A 13,795-nucleotide genomic window follows, 5' to 3' on the forward strand; every position below is an offset into this window, starting at 1 on the left:
ACAATATCAAGCATTCACATCATCTTCGTTACAGTTGTCTTTATGGAGATGATTATAATTTCTCTCCCAAAGTATACGACCTTCTACGAAATTGCGAGTAACACAGTCCATTTGCAGAATACTTCAACGTCGCTGTCAAATGTGCTATCAAGTCAGCGCCTACATGCAGACACAAAGCCAAGCAGCTTCTGAAATCAAGTTGCACTCAATTAAGTGTTCTCATTGAAGATAAAAAGAGCCTGATTTAATGCAGGAAAATGTATTAGGAAAACATTAACAATTTCACAAATCGGTATGAACATTTCTTCACTACGAGTGTAAAAATCAATAGAAGCTAAAATTCCTTCTTCAAAGGCCACCATAGGTGCAGCTAATCTTCAAGGCCCTCAAGCATCCTAAATACGATGTGCATTTTTTTCTTTTTCTTTTTCTTATTTTCGCCGACACCAATTAACCTCAATTTTTAACATTAGAATCCTAGATCTGACAGAGGAAAATACTGCAGCAAAATTGCACAAGATAGAATAAGTTACATGACTCTTTTTTCATTGCAAAAAATAATCCTCCGGACTGTAGTATTCGGCAATGAGCCTGTAGACATACGATGGATTATGACCACCTCTGCAAAACATAACCGAAAGAGCTCGTCAACTGAGAGGACAAGGAACAAACAGGTGTACTGGACTATACTAAATGATAAAAGTAAAAAGATTGAAATACAAAGAACATTGCTGCTAGATACCATTTTCATTCGGTATCACCGAAATTAAAAGAGCAAATCTCAAGGAAACTTTCTTAAGGAAACTTACGTATCCGTAATGAAAATGCTAACAAGATCCGGAGGAATGTAGTCAAAAGTTGGATTCACGACATAGGTGGTATGATCACCAGTCCCGGCAGCAAAGCATTCAGATAACTCCCCAAATTCTACAACCTCAGCTGGAGATTTCATGTCGTTAAGTAGTGTGTATGGCTTGTGTGGATATTGTGGGCATAACTGCAGCACAAAAACAACCTCCGTTAAGTCTTGGACATGAAAATCTCCACCGCTTGACTAAACGGATTACCTTAGATATTAACGAGGCATCAAAACGACAATGTATATAGATATATATATAGGAGTCCTTTACAATTAGCATACCTTGTGAACACCAGCAAGAACAACGAAAGGAACTGCATGCCTGCGAGCTGCAAGAGCAACCATGTGCATGCCAACTGGAGCCAGCACTCCTCCATTTGCCATCACAGCGTGTGCTCCAATTATGACCTAAGTTAGTTTTGGAGCAAAAAACGACCAAAAATATCAGAAGTCAAAACATCCAAGCAAATAAAAAATCACAGACAGCTTGATGATCCTTCAACCTCCTGCTATATTTATCCATATGGCAGGTCGTATAAGAATATCATGTCCTTGGTCACTACATTTCACGAGTGAAATACTGACCACAATAATTAAATGATATACTTTCGTGTGCACACAAAACTACTATCATCCTCATAAAATTTTGCTGCTGTGATCACAATCTACCTTCAGTATAACATAGTGCGTCCAGAAGTGCAAAGCGTACCATGTTCACACGTGATATCATCGCGAAGACGGCTGAATCTGTGATTACAGTAGTTTGTAGCCCTTTCTCTGCAAGCTCTTTCGCAAGTGTATGTCCCTGGTACCTAAAGAAAAGGTATGACATGAGAGAAGGCACTTTATTATAAAGACTATAAAATTTCAGATATAAACCTCTGCAAATGAAATTGACCACTCAGCTACAGGTACTTGCAACACATTTCTGCTTTCTTAGGAAACACAGTTACGCGATGTTTCAATTCAACATCGTACCTAGGAGCACCCTCTGCTACTACCACTTGGAACGATCTCTTCTTCTTCGCCTCCAAAAGGAATTTAAGCAGAGATCGTGACCGCCCAAGCGTCAAGATCACCTCACTTTCAACAACAACCAAGGCATCAGATAATATTCCTAACAAAAAGTACCACCAGACTTACAAGAGTTGGAAAAACGCCAGTCAACACAAGTGGGAAAACTATACAACACTGAATAACCTGTAGAGATATAAGGTAATGGTTCATGATGAGCAGCATATATAGCAAGTGCCAAGGACAATTATATCTAATAGTTCTCACATACTTTTGATGAATGTGTTCAAGTGCCTGCTCAGCAACATGCGTATGATAATCATCTAAGTCTTGAAGTAACTCGGTAATGCCTTCAATCACATTGTGCTTCAGCTTCCAGCTTACAGAATTCCTGTCTCCAGCTATGCAACCCACCATAAAAAAATCATAAGTCCATGACGGATATACTATGTACAATATAAAAAAAGATGTCCGTAATAACGTTCGTGTGCTATTCCAACCTTAGTAATCACGTCAACAGATTCAATCAGCAAGTCACTCGAAACCATTAAGCTACTAATTAGCCGACTTTGTACTTCCAATGCACAATTTATGAGCCATACATAACAGTCGAAGATTGCAATAAACCAAACAACGTTGTGATGGTAAATGGGAGGATGTTCACAAGGAGAAGCAACCAAACTTACATCGGCTTTTTGAATCTGAGTCCCCAACGGACGCTGCCGGAGCTTCAGGAGTTTTAACTGGATCAGGTATCGATTCTAGCAGATTGTGCAATGAGGGTGCTCGCAAAGCACTTCGGTTAGCAGCAGCAATGGCTGCAGCAGAATAACTAGATTTAGAGTCACTTTCGTCGTCATCGCTCTCAACACTGACTCCTGGAATTGCGGAAGATGTCAACGACACATCTTCTTCCCTGATGATGTGAAGAACTCTTCTCACCATATTTCCGACTGCCAATTCTGAAACCATTAAGGAATTCAATAAGAGCAAAATAGTTGCTCCAGTACAGTTTGAATAGTTTGTATGGCACACATTGAAAACCCGCAAGTGAAATAGTGAATCTGCGTGTCTCTGAACGAACTCCACATGTTCTCACTAAGAAAAGCAGAAGCATGTGTAACACTAGGCCAGGATTTTTGACTGACCAATTGGATTTGCTGCAATCATGCGAAGACCCACAGATTTCACAACATCTATGAGCACAGCTGCTTGACCGACATTTGGTAAACGTTGGTGTGAGACGACTTGGCGAAGAAGCTCAGCGGTCAGCTTCGCAGTAATGAGAGAGCCCTCCACCTGCCTGAACAAAATCCTTCATCCATGTCACTGTATGCAAGGACAGAACCCAAACTTAATGGTCTACGAAGGATCTCTATGCAGCTTGTATATTATCAAGACAAGTGGCGACGCCAAGTCAGGTACTAGAAACTTTCAAAATCTACAGAAGTCTGATTCCCTTAAAAAACCTGTATACGCTATAGATTCATGTGGATACACTGAACTAAAGATGAGAGATTAAAACCTGCGTCTCAATCTCGTGACGAAATCATCAACTGCTGCCTGATAGTCCGGCATTGCGGCAATCATAAACTTTCCACACAGAGGAGAATTATGCTCCTTTCCTGAAGGGATACTCTTAGCGTTCAGCTAAGCATCCAATTGAGACTCGAAAATGGTGTAAAAGGGCCAACTCAATAACGCTCCTAACAGGCTTCTCTGTGAAATTTGCGCACACAGTTTCGTCACTAGGACATTCTACAAGTAATCAGCTAAACATAGAAATCCACAATTCTCTAGCCGAAAAACAATTGTTAATCTTGAAGGATAATCTACTTGTCAATAGCATCATTTTGATCTGATGATCGATATCTGATACACCTCCCAAGCGATTTTGCTTTAAACCTGAGAGGTTAATAGAAATGCAGGCTCGAAAGTCAATCTTGAATTCACTTCAAACTCTCACTTCAATACACCCTGGGAGCAAGACATTTACAGACACATCCATCATAAACCACTCCACCACCAGGGGAGTACAGAGTCACCATACAACCACAAACCATCCCAGAAACTACAACCAATTTCGAAACCCTAAAAGCTCCATGAGCAAAACCAATTAACGTGCAAGAATCCCCAATTAGAACACTCAGGCCAGCAAAAACTAAAAATAAAATAGAAACGAAGGAATCCCCAAACAACATCCAGACCAAGATAAGCGATGAAATCTAGCTCTCCGCGACCGCAGTGAAGCAAGGAACCCCAATACCTGCTGAGAGTTAAACAACAATGGTTGAAATATATAACTCAGGACACAGAGTTTGGAGGATTGAAGCTCCAGCCCTAAGTCCCCCAACCTCAGCAATACGATACTCAAATTTATTTTCACATTTACGAGTCTAGGCGTGCAATGCAGTCTGAGGTGGGCAGTGCTGGGCCTCCTGGTTATCACCAGAGTATAAACCGAAGCCCACGCAGGGTATCTCGCGCGTTGGAGTTACTTTGCTCAGCCGATACCCGCTTTGGGATGGAATCATACACCGTTGACAACCTGGTCCAGATTCGTTCAACTCTTGGCGACGCTGACTTAGAAGTGGTATGAGTGATGTTTACTGATTAATTAAGAATTTATTTGGGTTTGTGGGTGTTGTTGTGCAGGTTGAGGAATAGAGGCGAAACCTCGAATTTTTTATTTGCTGTTCTTGGATGTGTGGTGGTGGCCGTTGTTTGTCCGAACCTTTGTAATGTTTGAGGATTTCATGCTTTGATGCCAGTCAAATAGACCTAAACCGGTCTGTTTAAAATTAGTGTTATAATTGAAAATGGGGAGAGACGCATTAGACAAGTATATATATTATAAAATGAACATAAGATGAATGTGTATTTTTTTTTTTTTTTTTTTTTTTTTTCTTGTTTTTATATAACTTCTTGTTCTTATTTGGCGCTAGGAGTCAAAAATATTTACTAAGATTAAATATTACTTCGAAGCATTATATATTTGCAAGTGAATACATATATATATATATATATATATATATATATATATCAGCATGGCATCAGAACCTATTCTCAATTTTTAGTTTCTCACGTGAAACTAACTTCAAGATCCATATCAATTTTTATAAATTTTAATACTTTATATAATAACATTTTTTGAGAAGTTAAACGTGGCTCACTCAAAAAAGGCATTCTAAAAAATTGGATTGATATTTTTTACTCCTTGCATACCTTTTGTCAAGACATTTACTTGCACATCTTTGATCTAAATCCTATCCAAAAAAATAAAATAAAAATCATAAAATGTTGTTATTTTTAATCTATAAATTATCAAATTGAATTTCTTTAAAAAAAATTAAATAAAAAAATGAACCTGGTTGATAATTTAGTTCTTGATACATATTAGTTTAGTTCCATATATATACATATATTTAAAAGCTAGATAGATTTGAAATAAAGAAGTTTGCCGACTATTATGTTTTAATCTTTTATAATGCAACTTTTAGCAATATTCTATATTTATCTATTGATCTAAACAAATCAACAATGTACTTACATTTAGTTATTTTCCTACCAAGATTCTATATTTTCTTTTTGCACTATATTTTATGATGTAGCAAATTGTACCAATATTATTCAAGCAGTTTTTATTTAGATTCAAAATTCTAATTGAATAGCTTACATAACTTGAGAAGTAGACACATATTTTTTATATATATATATATATATATATATATATTAAATCACTCACTTCTACAAATGCAACCATAACATCAAAATATTGGTATTTGCTCTAAGACTACAAAACATTGTATCCACATTATTATTTCTGACCAAATTCCTATTTTAGCCACAACAACAAGTTACACTATGAATAAAATTTGGATGTAACTACTTTTTATACTTATACTATTGTTAAAGCAATTTATTTTGTAATGCATCATAATTGGACAACAAATATATGAACAATCTTAATTTTTTATTTTATTTCTAATTACATAGAGATCAACGGCTTTATATTGTTGAAAAGTTAATTTTCTCTATTTTACTCCAATAAGTTCAAACAACTATTTAATAATAATAAACTATTATTTCTAGCTATTAATTTAAAATCCTACCACTTTTTTGAATATATACAATTTATTATTTAACAATCATGTTGTTTATTGATTTAAGTTTAGAGATCTTTTAAAATAAAATAATTTCAAATGTTGTTGCATTGTAAGATGGCTATTGAGTGAAAGAAATAGAATATTATAATTTTATAGAAGAGCTTACATTAAAATTTAGTAGCAAATCATCTTTAAGTTAAAAGTAGCAATCAGCAGAAATTACTTACATAAATCTTAAATTGATACCTATAGAGAACAAGTTATAAAATAAGGTCAAAACTTGACCCTAAGGCACAAAACCACATGTCCATGGCAGACATGGTTCTTTTTTGTTCATTGGAGTAAGGGATTTGAAAGCAAAATTGATAAGGTTTCTACAAGAATTAGTTTTAAAGGATTTGAATTCATACTGACTTTGTGAGAGCTTTGTAAAATTTGGATGTTTTTGGGTGACTTTGTTTCAAGTTTGATAAAAAAGTGGTTATATTTTGGTAAATTGTGTGAATTTTGTAGTAAATCTATGGATGAATTATTGTAAAGTTATGACTATAGATGTATTCAATTTATGTTGTGAATTTAGCTCAATTGGACAATTAGATAAAAATTGTTCCATAAATTTAATTAATCCATGGATTCTATATAGAGAAAAAAAAAAAAAGAGAAGAAAAAAAGAAGAAGCAAGCAAACAAACAAAACGTGAAACAAATTGATTCGTGTTCACCCAAAAATCTATTCATTTATGAACGAGAGCATGGAGATGTACCAAAAAAGAATTTCAATTAATACCATCAACTGTACAAATTCCAAGAACTTCTGAGTCCGAATGCTTCAATGAAGAGATATAAAATTGAAACTATATTACAACGGAACGGAGCAATAACTGAACTATTCAGCTGTCCATTTAGGAGCTGTTGATCAGTGTGGCCCCAGGTTTTAGCTGCACAATCGACTCCTGAAGCTCGGTAACCTTGTTTTGCAACGACATCACATAATCCATGGTTTCGTCCAGCATGGTAGCCGTGTTGGTCGTCTTCTCCATGCCGGGGACCAAGTCCTGCAGCTTCTTCATGCGCTCACTGATTCCAGTCCGCCTCACACGCTCCGCGATGCTCCTCGGATGGGTGGCGCATCCACGCTTGGCTCGAAGTCGCATCTGGACGTAACGGTCGTCAGGGTTTGAGTCCATGTTTACGCCCTCTCCACTTGTCGGGAAGCTTGCATGGCGGATGAAGCCGGTGGACTGATTGATGCCTAACCGGAATGACTTGAAGTTCAACTCTGAGTCATTTGATGTAGTGTACTCTCCAGCGAACCCCCGCTGCCGCTTACCTCCTGGAATGCAAGATGAATAGCCATATAAAATAGACTGTCAGTAAATCAAACTTCTATCACACGCCAACTTGTGCTAACCAGTCTGAAGCAGAAAGGAAAAAATGTCAGAAAGTTGTGAGTGTCACGAAGCTGAGATTAGCTCGGCACCTTGACTTGTTGGCATAGAAGTCATGGTATCGGTTCTGAAAAAATCATCTTGTGAGTACATCGCTACATTGAATCCATTCCTAAGGCTATTAACTTCCGAAGTCCCTGAGATGCTGTCTTCTGAATGGTGATCCTCTGAAATCGTAATTATTTCTTGATTTGGTATAATCTTTTCTGCAATTGACACTCTCTTCTCACGCACTGACCGAGTCTCCTTCGCAGGTGGGAAGAAACTCGCAAATGTGTCTGTCAACAACCCCACCCCAGCTCATCAACGTCATGTGAAAACTTGTAAATTGAGATTACGAAGTCCTCGACGAAACAATTTCACTAAGTCAGGAATCGAATTTGTACCAACATTCTCAGATTTGGCAACACCAAGGGCAGACATGGCAGCTCTCTCGCTGAAATCGCTGTCGAGCGGCAGAAACTGTTCGAACTCCACCATGCTGTTGCCGCTGTCCATCTGTTCCATGTCTGTCTGCTCTGTGATGGGCGGCAGCCCACAGTCGCCGAACGCGGAATCCACATCGGAGTTTTCCAAGGGAAGGGGAATCTGGGAGAATGCGTCATCTGCTGCTGCTTGTAGGAAAGCACCAGGCGCAGAGTGGTAGCGCTGGAGACCAACGCCAGGAGCTGCAGGAGTAGCTGTTAACAGAGTTAGCTTTTACCTCGAACTAGTTTCTCCTGGAACCAGTTACTATTCACCTTGCTGTGACGGCAGAATCAGGAGTCAGTCCACGTATAAGACGTGCACTTTCGCTCCTCGATCACTCTCTTATTTTCTTATCAATATATGGCACAGTAGTTCTATTCAATACTACATTATGCCTCTGAGCTATGGAAAAGTAAGACAAACAAATATTTTAGCCGGGAAGAAAGGAAAGAAGAAGTAAGATAAAATAAAGCATTTTTTTTTATCGCGTTAGATTTCCTGCCTGAAATATGTCCAATTCCGGGTGAATAGTTCAGCATTTCTTCAACCTTGAGCACCGTTGCAAACAGCTATGAAAACTGGAGATGTAATTTGGAGGCTTCGTCTAGGGTACTTAAGGAACCTTTTTCCAGGTGTCTGAGAATCCTGTCACCAATATTCGAAAAAAAATCGTCGCGAGATATCAAATGAATCGACGCAGATAATTTGTAGAGCACAATTACCTCACTAATTTGGGTCTCTGGAAAGGTAAGAAATCAGTTTCTTGAAACTCCATCTTTTCACCGCATCTCTTTCCTTTTGGACATGCTGGACTGCAGACCCCTTTCAAATATCTCGAACTTTTCTGCCTCAATTAATCAAGCGTCACCTTCCCTTTACTGCACGCCCATCAATACAAATCCAGCTGTGAGACTGCTGATCAATCACCTTGTAACAAAGTTATGGGATTGTATCAGAAAAGACAACTTCTGAGCATTCCCAACTGACACGAGGTCAAGTTTCGCGAATACTAATCACTCATGGAGGAGATGCGCCCTGCTGCTTTAACGAAAACTTTGAAGAAAACAACGGACTCACAACAAGCGGAAGGGAACAAAAGTCCATCTCCCCACAACGGAACGCAACCAGAACCACTGGACGATGCTTCTAGTTCCAAGGCTACCATTGTCGGTCTCAAATTGGTTCAAGATCAGCAATCACGGTGTCACGGGACTTCCAAGACCAAATCCGTTGAACAGAACGCATTACGTTTTCTGCTGCTTTGAGTACCACAAAGCAGTATTCGAAGATCGTGAAGACAATAGCCAACGCTCCCAAACTCCACTGAACCTCTGTGCAACCCCGTCTGTGCCCATCGGGCTAAGAATCCTAATGAAACTATGCTGCGAAACAGCTGACACTGCGGGTGGGTTCCGCTCGGGATGACGACAATGTTCCGAAAATGCCATAATTTCAAAGAAAGGCCAACTCTGAGCTTCAATTTGAAATTCGATTCTTAACAGCAAGCATCGAACGAGAATCTTCTCGACAGAATTAATCCATGGTCCTCTTGCCTAAGTCTCTCCCCTTGAATTCCGAGCTAAGATGAGTACTCCTACGCAACGCAGTCGCCAAAATGTAAACATACGCAATTGCTAGAAAGTTAAAAAAGCTTCGGTAACAACCAGGTAATTATATCACTGAGGAACGTAAGTTAGTAACCCTGAGACACACCATCAGTAACCCACTCCACATCGCCTCCACTGCAACCTTCCAGAAGCCAATTTAACCTTCAGCGAACGATCTAAGAAAATCAATCACCTCCCTCCTACTACCCAAACTTCAAATCTCACATGAGAATCTCGACACATACACAAAACCGCGACTCCATCTAGTTACAAAATCCTGCAAAAGCCAACAGTGAAGGTGCAACGCAGTGACAAGCGCACCGTTATGTCCATGAGAATCTACCACAGCACCGCACCGCACCGCACAGCACTGCACTACACTACACTAAGGCACAAAAACTTCACAATCGGTAAAGCAATTCAGAATTAAACATGGCCAAGCCCGGGGGCTTACATTGCACGATGCGATGGATACACAAGGAGACTCCTAACTAAGCTGCACCTCCTTGGACGCTCTAATTCTGCATCAATTCATGTGTGTATAGACCCATCACAAGACTGGACTGATGCCCCCAGTCTGCAACCAAGAAAAACGAAAGGGGGGGGGGGGGGGGCACTGACCTTAGACGGTTGCTCCACGTCTGCTGCATGCGTTTGCTCGATGGTCGAAGCATGGAAACCTTGGGCAAGGAAACTGTTGTGGAGGCACTCTTGGGGCCTCGAAGTGGCAGTTTCGGAGTTCAGACCTAGCGACGCCTGGCGCGTCACGGTCCCCTCTATACAATCGTCGCAACCAGGATCTTGTCTTTCCAATTCCGGGAATAGAATGATCCGCTTCCATGGGCCCTCGCAAACAAACTACTCCACCACACCACGCCGCGACGACACGGTGATGGGTAGCTGTAGAGAGAGACAGATAGATAGGAGGGGCTCTCATGGCCGTGGGTGCCCTAATTTTGTTGCTCCTAATTTCGTTGTCACTGCAGCAAAAATCTCAAACGGGTCGTTAATTGTGCATTGGAATAGTTTTGCAGCTTTGTGCACTCTTTCCTACCCTTCTAAGAATATTAAATTAATAATAATAATAATAATAAGGGCTTCTATTCCTCTGTTGAACATTGCTAGAAGGGCAAGATTATAGCCAAGATTTCTCTCATCAGTTTGCTATTTTTCCAGTTAATTTATAATTTTTCTTTATGTGGTTCTTGTTTATTTCTAAGCTTGAAACTTTTTTGTATCTTGATTCAATTATTGGATTATCTTCTTGACTTATGATAGAATTTTTAGCATGTTTTTTTTTGGAATATAATGATTAAATATAGTACCTATTCTAATTTAATAGTATTTATATATAAATCTATGATTATAAGAATTTATATATAAATCTATGATTATAAGAATTTATATATAAATCTATGATTATAAGAATTTATAAAATGGCCACAAAAAACTACAATATTAAGACCAAAATTTATTATTTTGATATAAATACTATTTAATTTCAAATCGATATTAAAATACTTGTATTCATTAGTAATTTCTATTAGACATTGTGTTTTTAAACAATGTATAGATAATGGATAATTTATCAGAGTTGACTCCTTGAAACTATCAAAAATTAACAATATTTTTGAAGAAGTATAGTTATTTATTAAGATTAGAATTTTCACTATACATAGGTCTTTTAGATAGGTTGATTGGTAAAACATTTGTAAAAAAAATTCCTTGACTTATGCCATAAACTTATGCTTAAAAATATAAGTTTAAATTTTTTAATATATATAATTGTTAAAGCCACACCTCCTCTTGTCATATCATGATTAATTTCATCCATTTTTAATCTCTATCACCGATTTCTAATCATCTATTATTATTTTTTTCCTTCTTCATTCTATGCTCTTCATCTCAAATACACACCCCTTCTTCTTCTCCTTCTTATTTCTATTCTTGTTCTTGTCTTTGATTCTTTGTTTCTAGTGTTCCTACCAAGCAATCAACATAAACTAGTAAACTTTGACTTTAATTCTTCTAAGTTCCATGCATCATAATGTATTGACTAGTTTCATTTTCACATTCCTAGTATAGATGTTATGACTACTCAGTCCACATTATAAATGCATCCCACACCTCTTCTAAGTTTATCAAGAATTTCACTTGAGCTTGCAATAGAAAATAAGTGTAATCGCGACCATAGTGGTGGTCAATCAAGTGGAGCTTGAATAGCTTCAACAAATACTTTTTTTTACCCCATATTCCAAAAAGATGAAAGAATGACTTAATAATACCAAGATCATTATTTCTTGCCAAAAGTAGTTACCAATTCTTTGGACTTGCTACAAAATTATGCATATTAGTAAAAACCAACCCTCTTTTCTAGTTGCTTGTCACCAAAAAATTAGTAGCAAAATTCACTATCCTTAATAGCCAATTTACTATATAATATTCAATAATTTCCTGTTAGACCTCCTTAGAAGATCAAGTTGCTACAGAACTAACTTCCACTTCTTATTGATCCAAGTAACATATACCAAAATTATATAGATTACTTGAGTAATGTCCAAGTATTCCCATACAAATATCAATATTGGCTTAAAGAAGGCAATTAGTAGTCAATAGAAGGAATGAAGGAGGAAAATGAAGATGTATAGATTTGGAATGGACACATGAGACTACAAATAGAGATTGGAAGGGAGTAAGTAATTCTAAATAGAAGACTTGGAATGGAAATGGAGAATTAGGAATAAGAATGGACAAAATCAATCATGATATGCCAAGGGAGGTGTGGCTTTAACAACTCTCTCTCTCTCTCTCTCTCTCTATATATATATATATATATATATATATATAACTATTTTGTTCTTATATATATATATATATATATATACATAAAAAGAAATTAAAATATAAAAGAAAATAAATTGAATTGTAGATTATTTGTATTTTCTATTATGGAATTTGTAAGTGACTGTGGAATAAAATATTATGTATATAAAAACAAAGCAGATTGTGATCTTACATTTTCATATATATAAATTTTTGTAGAAAATTTGATGCTACACAATCCACATTGATACATTTTGGTTACCTTTATATTGTCACATGTGAAGATATATGAAGTAGGTTAAATTTTTATTATATTTTTCAATCAAATTTTATTTGACTTCTTAAAACAATTGCAAAAAAAAAATAAAAAATGGATTGATTTGTCACAAATTTTTGCAAAAATATGGATTGATTTATTACAAATTTTTTTTATCAAAATAGTGCATCTAAATGTTTATCTACTACAATGTTATATCATCTTTGCAGTCTTGAATAAGGTAAATATTTAAATTTTGTTCTGAAAATTTATTTTCAGAAGTCTAAATATCTAAAAGAGTATCACTTCTGTACTGCTGTTTTTTAAAATTAAGAGATTTTTTAAGGATTTTGGAACAATCATTTAAAAAAAAAATGGTCCAACCATTTTTAGATATATTCAAAAGTTTACAAGAAAAATGTTGTGAAAGTGGAAAGAAACGTTATAAAGCCTTTGAAATAAGCAAGAATTGAAGCTCAAAATCATTTGCTTGAAATTGAAGCATTTGTTTGTGAAGTGGCAGGATTTCAATAAACGGTACTAAAGACATGATAGTCAAAAAAAGAACATGTTTGACTTGAGAAACTATAGGCTGATATTCAATATTAAAAACAGAAGAACAAATAAAAGAAGTGCGAATTCTGTGAAGATATTAAAAGTTTGATTAGTACTTTTGTGGTAAAATGTGGTGCTAAAATAGTAACAATGCAAGAATATTGCAAATGGAACTTCCAGATTAGCAGTATAGTGGCAGTTTTTATTTTTCTTTTCTTTTATTATTAATAAAAAATTTAGACGATAAATATAATATTTCTTCTAATTTCATGCACTTTACTTAATTAAAAAGAAACATTTAAGAAAAAGGTCGTAATGACATATTTTATTTTTATTGAAATTTGAATTCATGTGGTGTCCTTAAACTTGGATTGAAGTGGCACATATGACTAAGTCCTTTAAGAAAATTGAAAGCAAAATGTGAACCTTGATCCACTTTATTTAAAAATTTACACATCAACTTTGTATGTCATCAAAATGATTCTGCATGTAGTTTTTAGAAAAATATATACATCACCTTAATTTTAAGTTTCTCTCATATTATTTATCATGTCCATATGATTCAAGGTAGATAACCTCATTAGTATAGAGGCTATATAATTATAAATTAACTCACCACAATTAGATATTCAGTGTACCACCTAAGTAAAAGATCACATC

At 36.4% G+C, this 13,795-nt stretch overlaps 2 protein-coding genes across 6 annotated transcripts; both read right to left on the bottom strand.

Moving 5' to 3' along the window:
• Positions 1–222: 222 nt before the first annotated feature.
• LOC112273878 (uncharacterized) lies at positions 223–4,251 on the bottom strand. 5 transcript variants are annotated; one of them, XM_024502904.3, is made up of 11 exons: positions 4,140–4,251; positions 3,779–3,850; positions 3,399–3,592; positions 3,022–3,176; positions 2,560–2,691; positions 2,145–2,274; positions 1,838–1,942; positions 1,569–1,671; positions 1,142–1,267; positions 810–997; positions 223–621 (listed from the first exon to the last, which is right to left on the bottom strand). In XM_024502904.3, exons 3-11 carry the CDS (start codon positions 3,461–3,463, stop codon positions 546–548), a joined length of 1,080 nt encoding a protein of 359 aa, XP_024358672.1. In that variant the 5' UTR covers positions 3,464–3,592; positions 3,779–3,850; positions 4,140–4,251; the 3' UTR covers positions 223–545. The 5 variants fall into 5 exon arrangements, with proteins under 5 accessions (XP_024358672.1, XP_024358668.1, XP_024358669.1 ...); XM_024502900.3 differs by having other exon boundaries at positions 2,560–2,835; XM_024502901.3 differs by having other exon boundaries at positions 2,560–2,835; positions 4,081–4,218.
• Positions 4,252–6,738: 2,487 nt separating this feature from the next.
• Positions 6,739–10,264, bottom strand: LOC112274055 (uncharacterized). Its single transcript, XM_073529746.2, has 5 exons — positions 10,123–10,264; positions 8,397–8,772; positions 7,813–8,094; positions 7,459–7,704; positions 6,739–7,311 (listed from the first exon to the last, which is right to left on the bottom strand). The coding sequence occupies exons 2-5, from the start codon at positions 8,431–8,433 to the stop codon at positions 6,881–6,883; spliced, it is 996 nt and encodes a 331-aa protein (XP_073385847.1). The 5' UTR covers positions 8,434–8,772; positions 10,123–10,264; the 3' UTR covers positions 6,739–6,880.
• Positions 10,265–13,795: the final 3,531 nt, after the last annotated feature.

Source organism: Physcomitrium patens, chromosome 21 (genome assembly GCF_059467195.1).
Source record: "Physcomitrium patens ecotype Gransden chromosome 21, ASM5946719v1, whole genome shotgun sequence".
NCBI classification, from domain to species: Eukaryota; Viridiplantae; Streptophyta; class Bryopsida; order Funariales; family Funariaceae; genus Physcomitrium; species Physcomitrium patens.

Bases quoted from the DNA above. Each gene is read 5' to 3' on its own strand.
- LOC112273878 (XM_024502902.3), bottom strand. From the start codon at position 3,463: ATGATTGCCGCAATGCCGGACTATCAGGCAGCAGTTGATGATTTCGTC. The intron at 3,177-3,398 runs GTTTTAATCTCT...GATTTTGTTCAG, and splicing joins GTCACGAGATTGAGACGCAG to GCAGGTGGAGGGCTCTCTCA. The intron at 2,836-3,021 runs GTCAGTCAAAAA...TAATGGTTTCAG, and splicing joins GATTGCAGCAAATCCAATTG to AATTGGCAGTCGGAAATATG.
- LOC112274055 (XM_073529746.2), bottom strand. From the start codon at position 8,433: ATGCTGAACTATTCACCCGGAATTGGACATATTTCAG. The intron at 7,705-7,812 runs GTACAAATTCGA...GGTTGTTGACAG, and splicing joins TGCCAAATCTGAGAATGTTG to ACACATTTGCGAGTTTCTTC. The intron at 7,312-7,458 runs GTGCCGAGCTAA...CTTGCATTCCAG, and splicing joins TTCTATGCCAACAAGTCAAG to GAGGTAAGCGGCAGCGGGGG.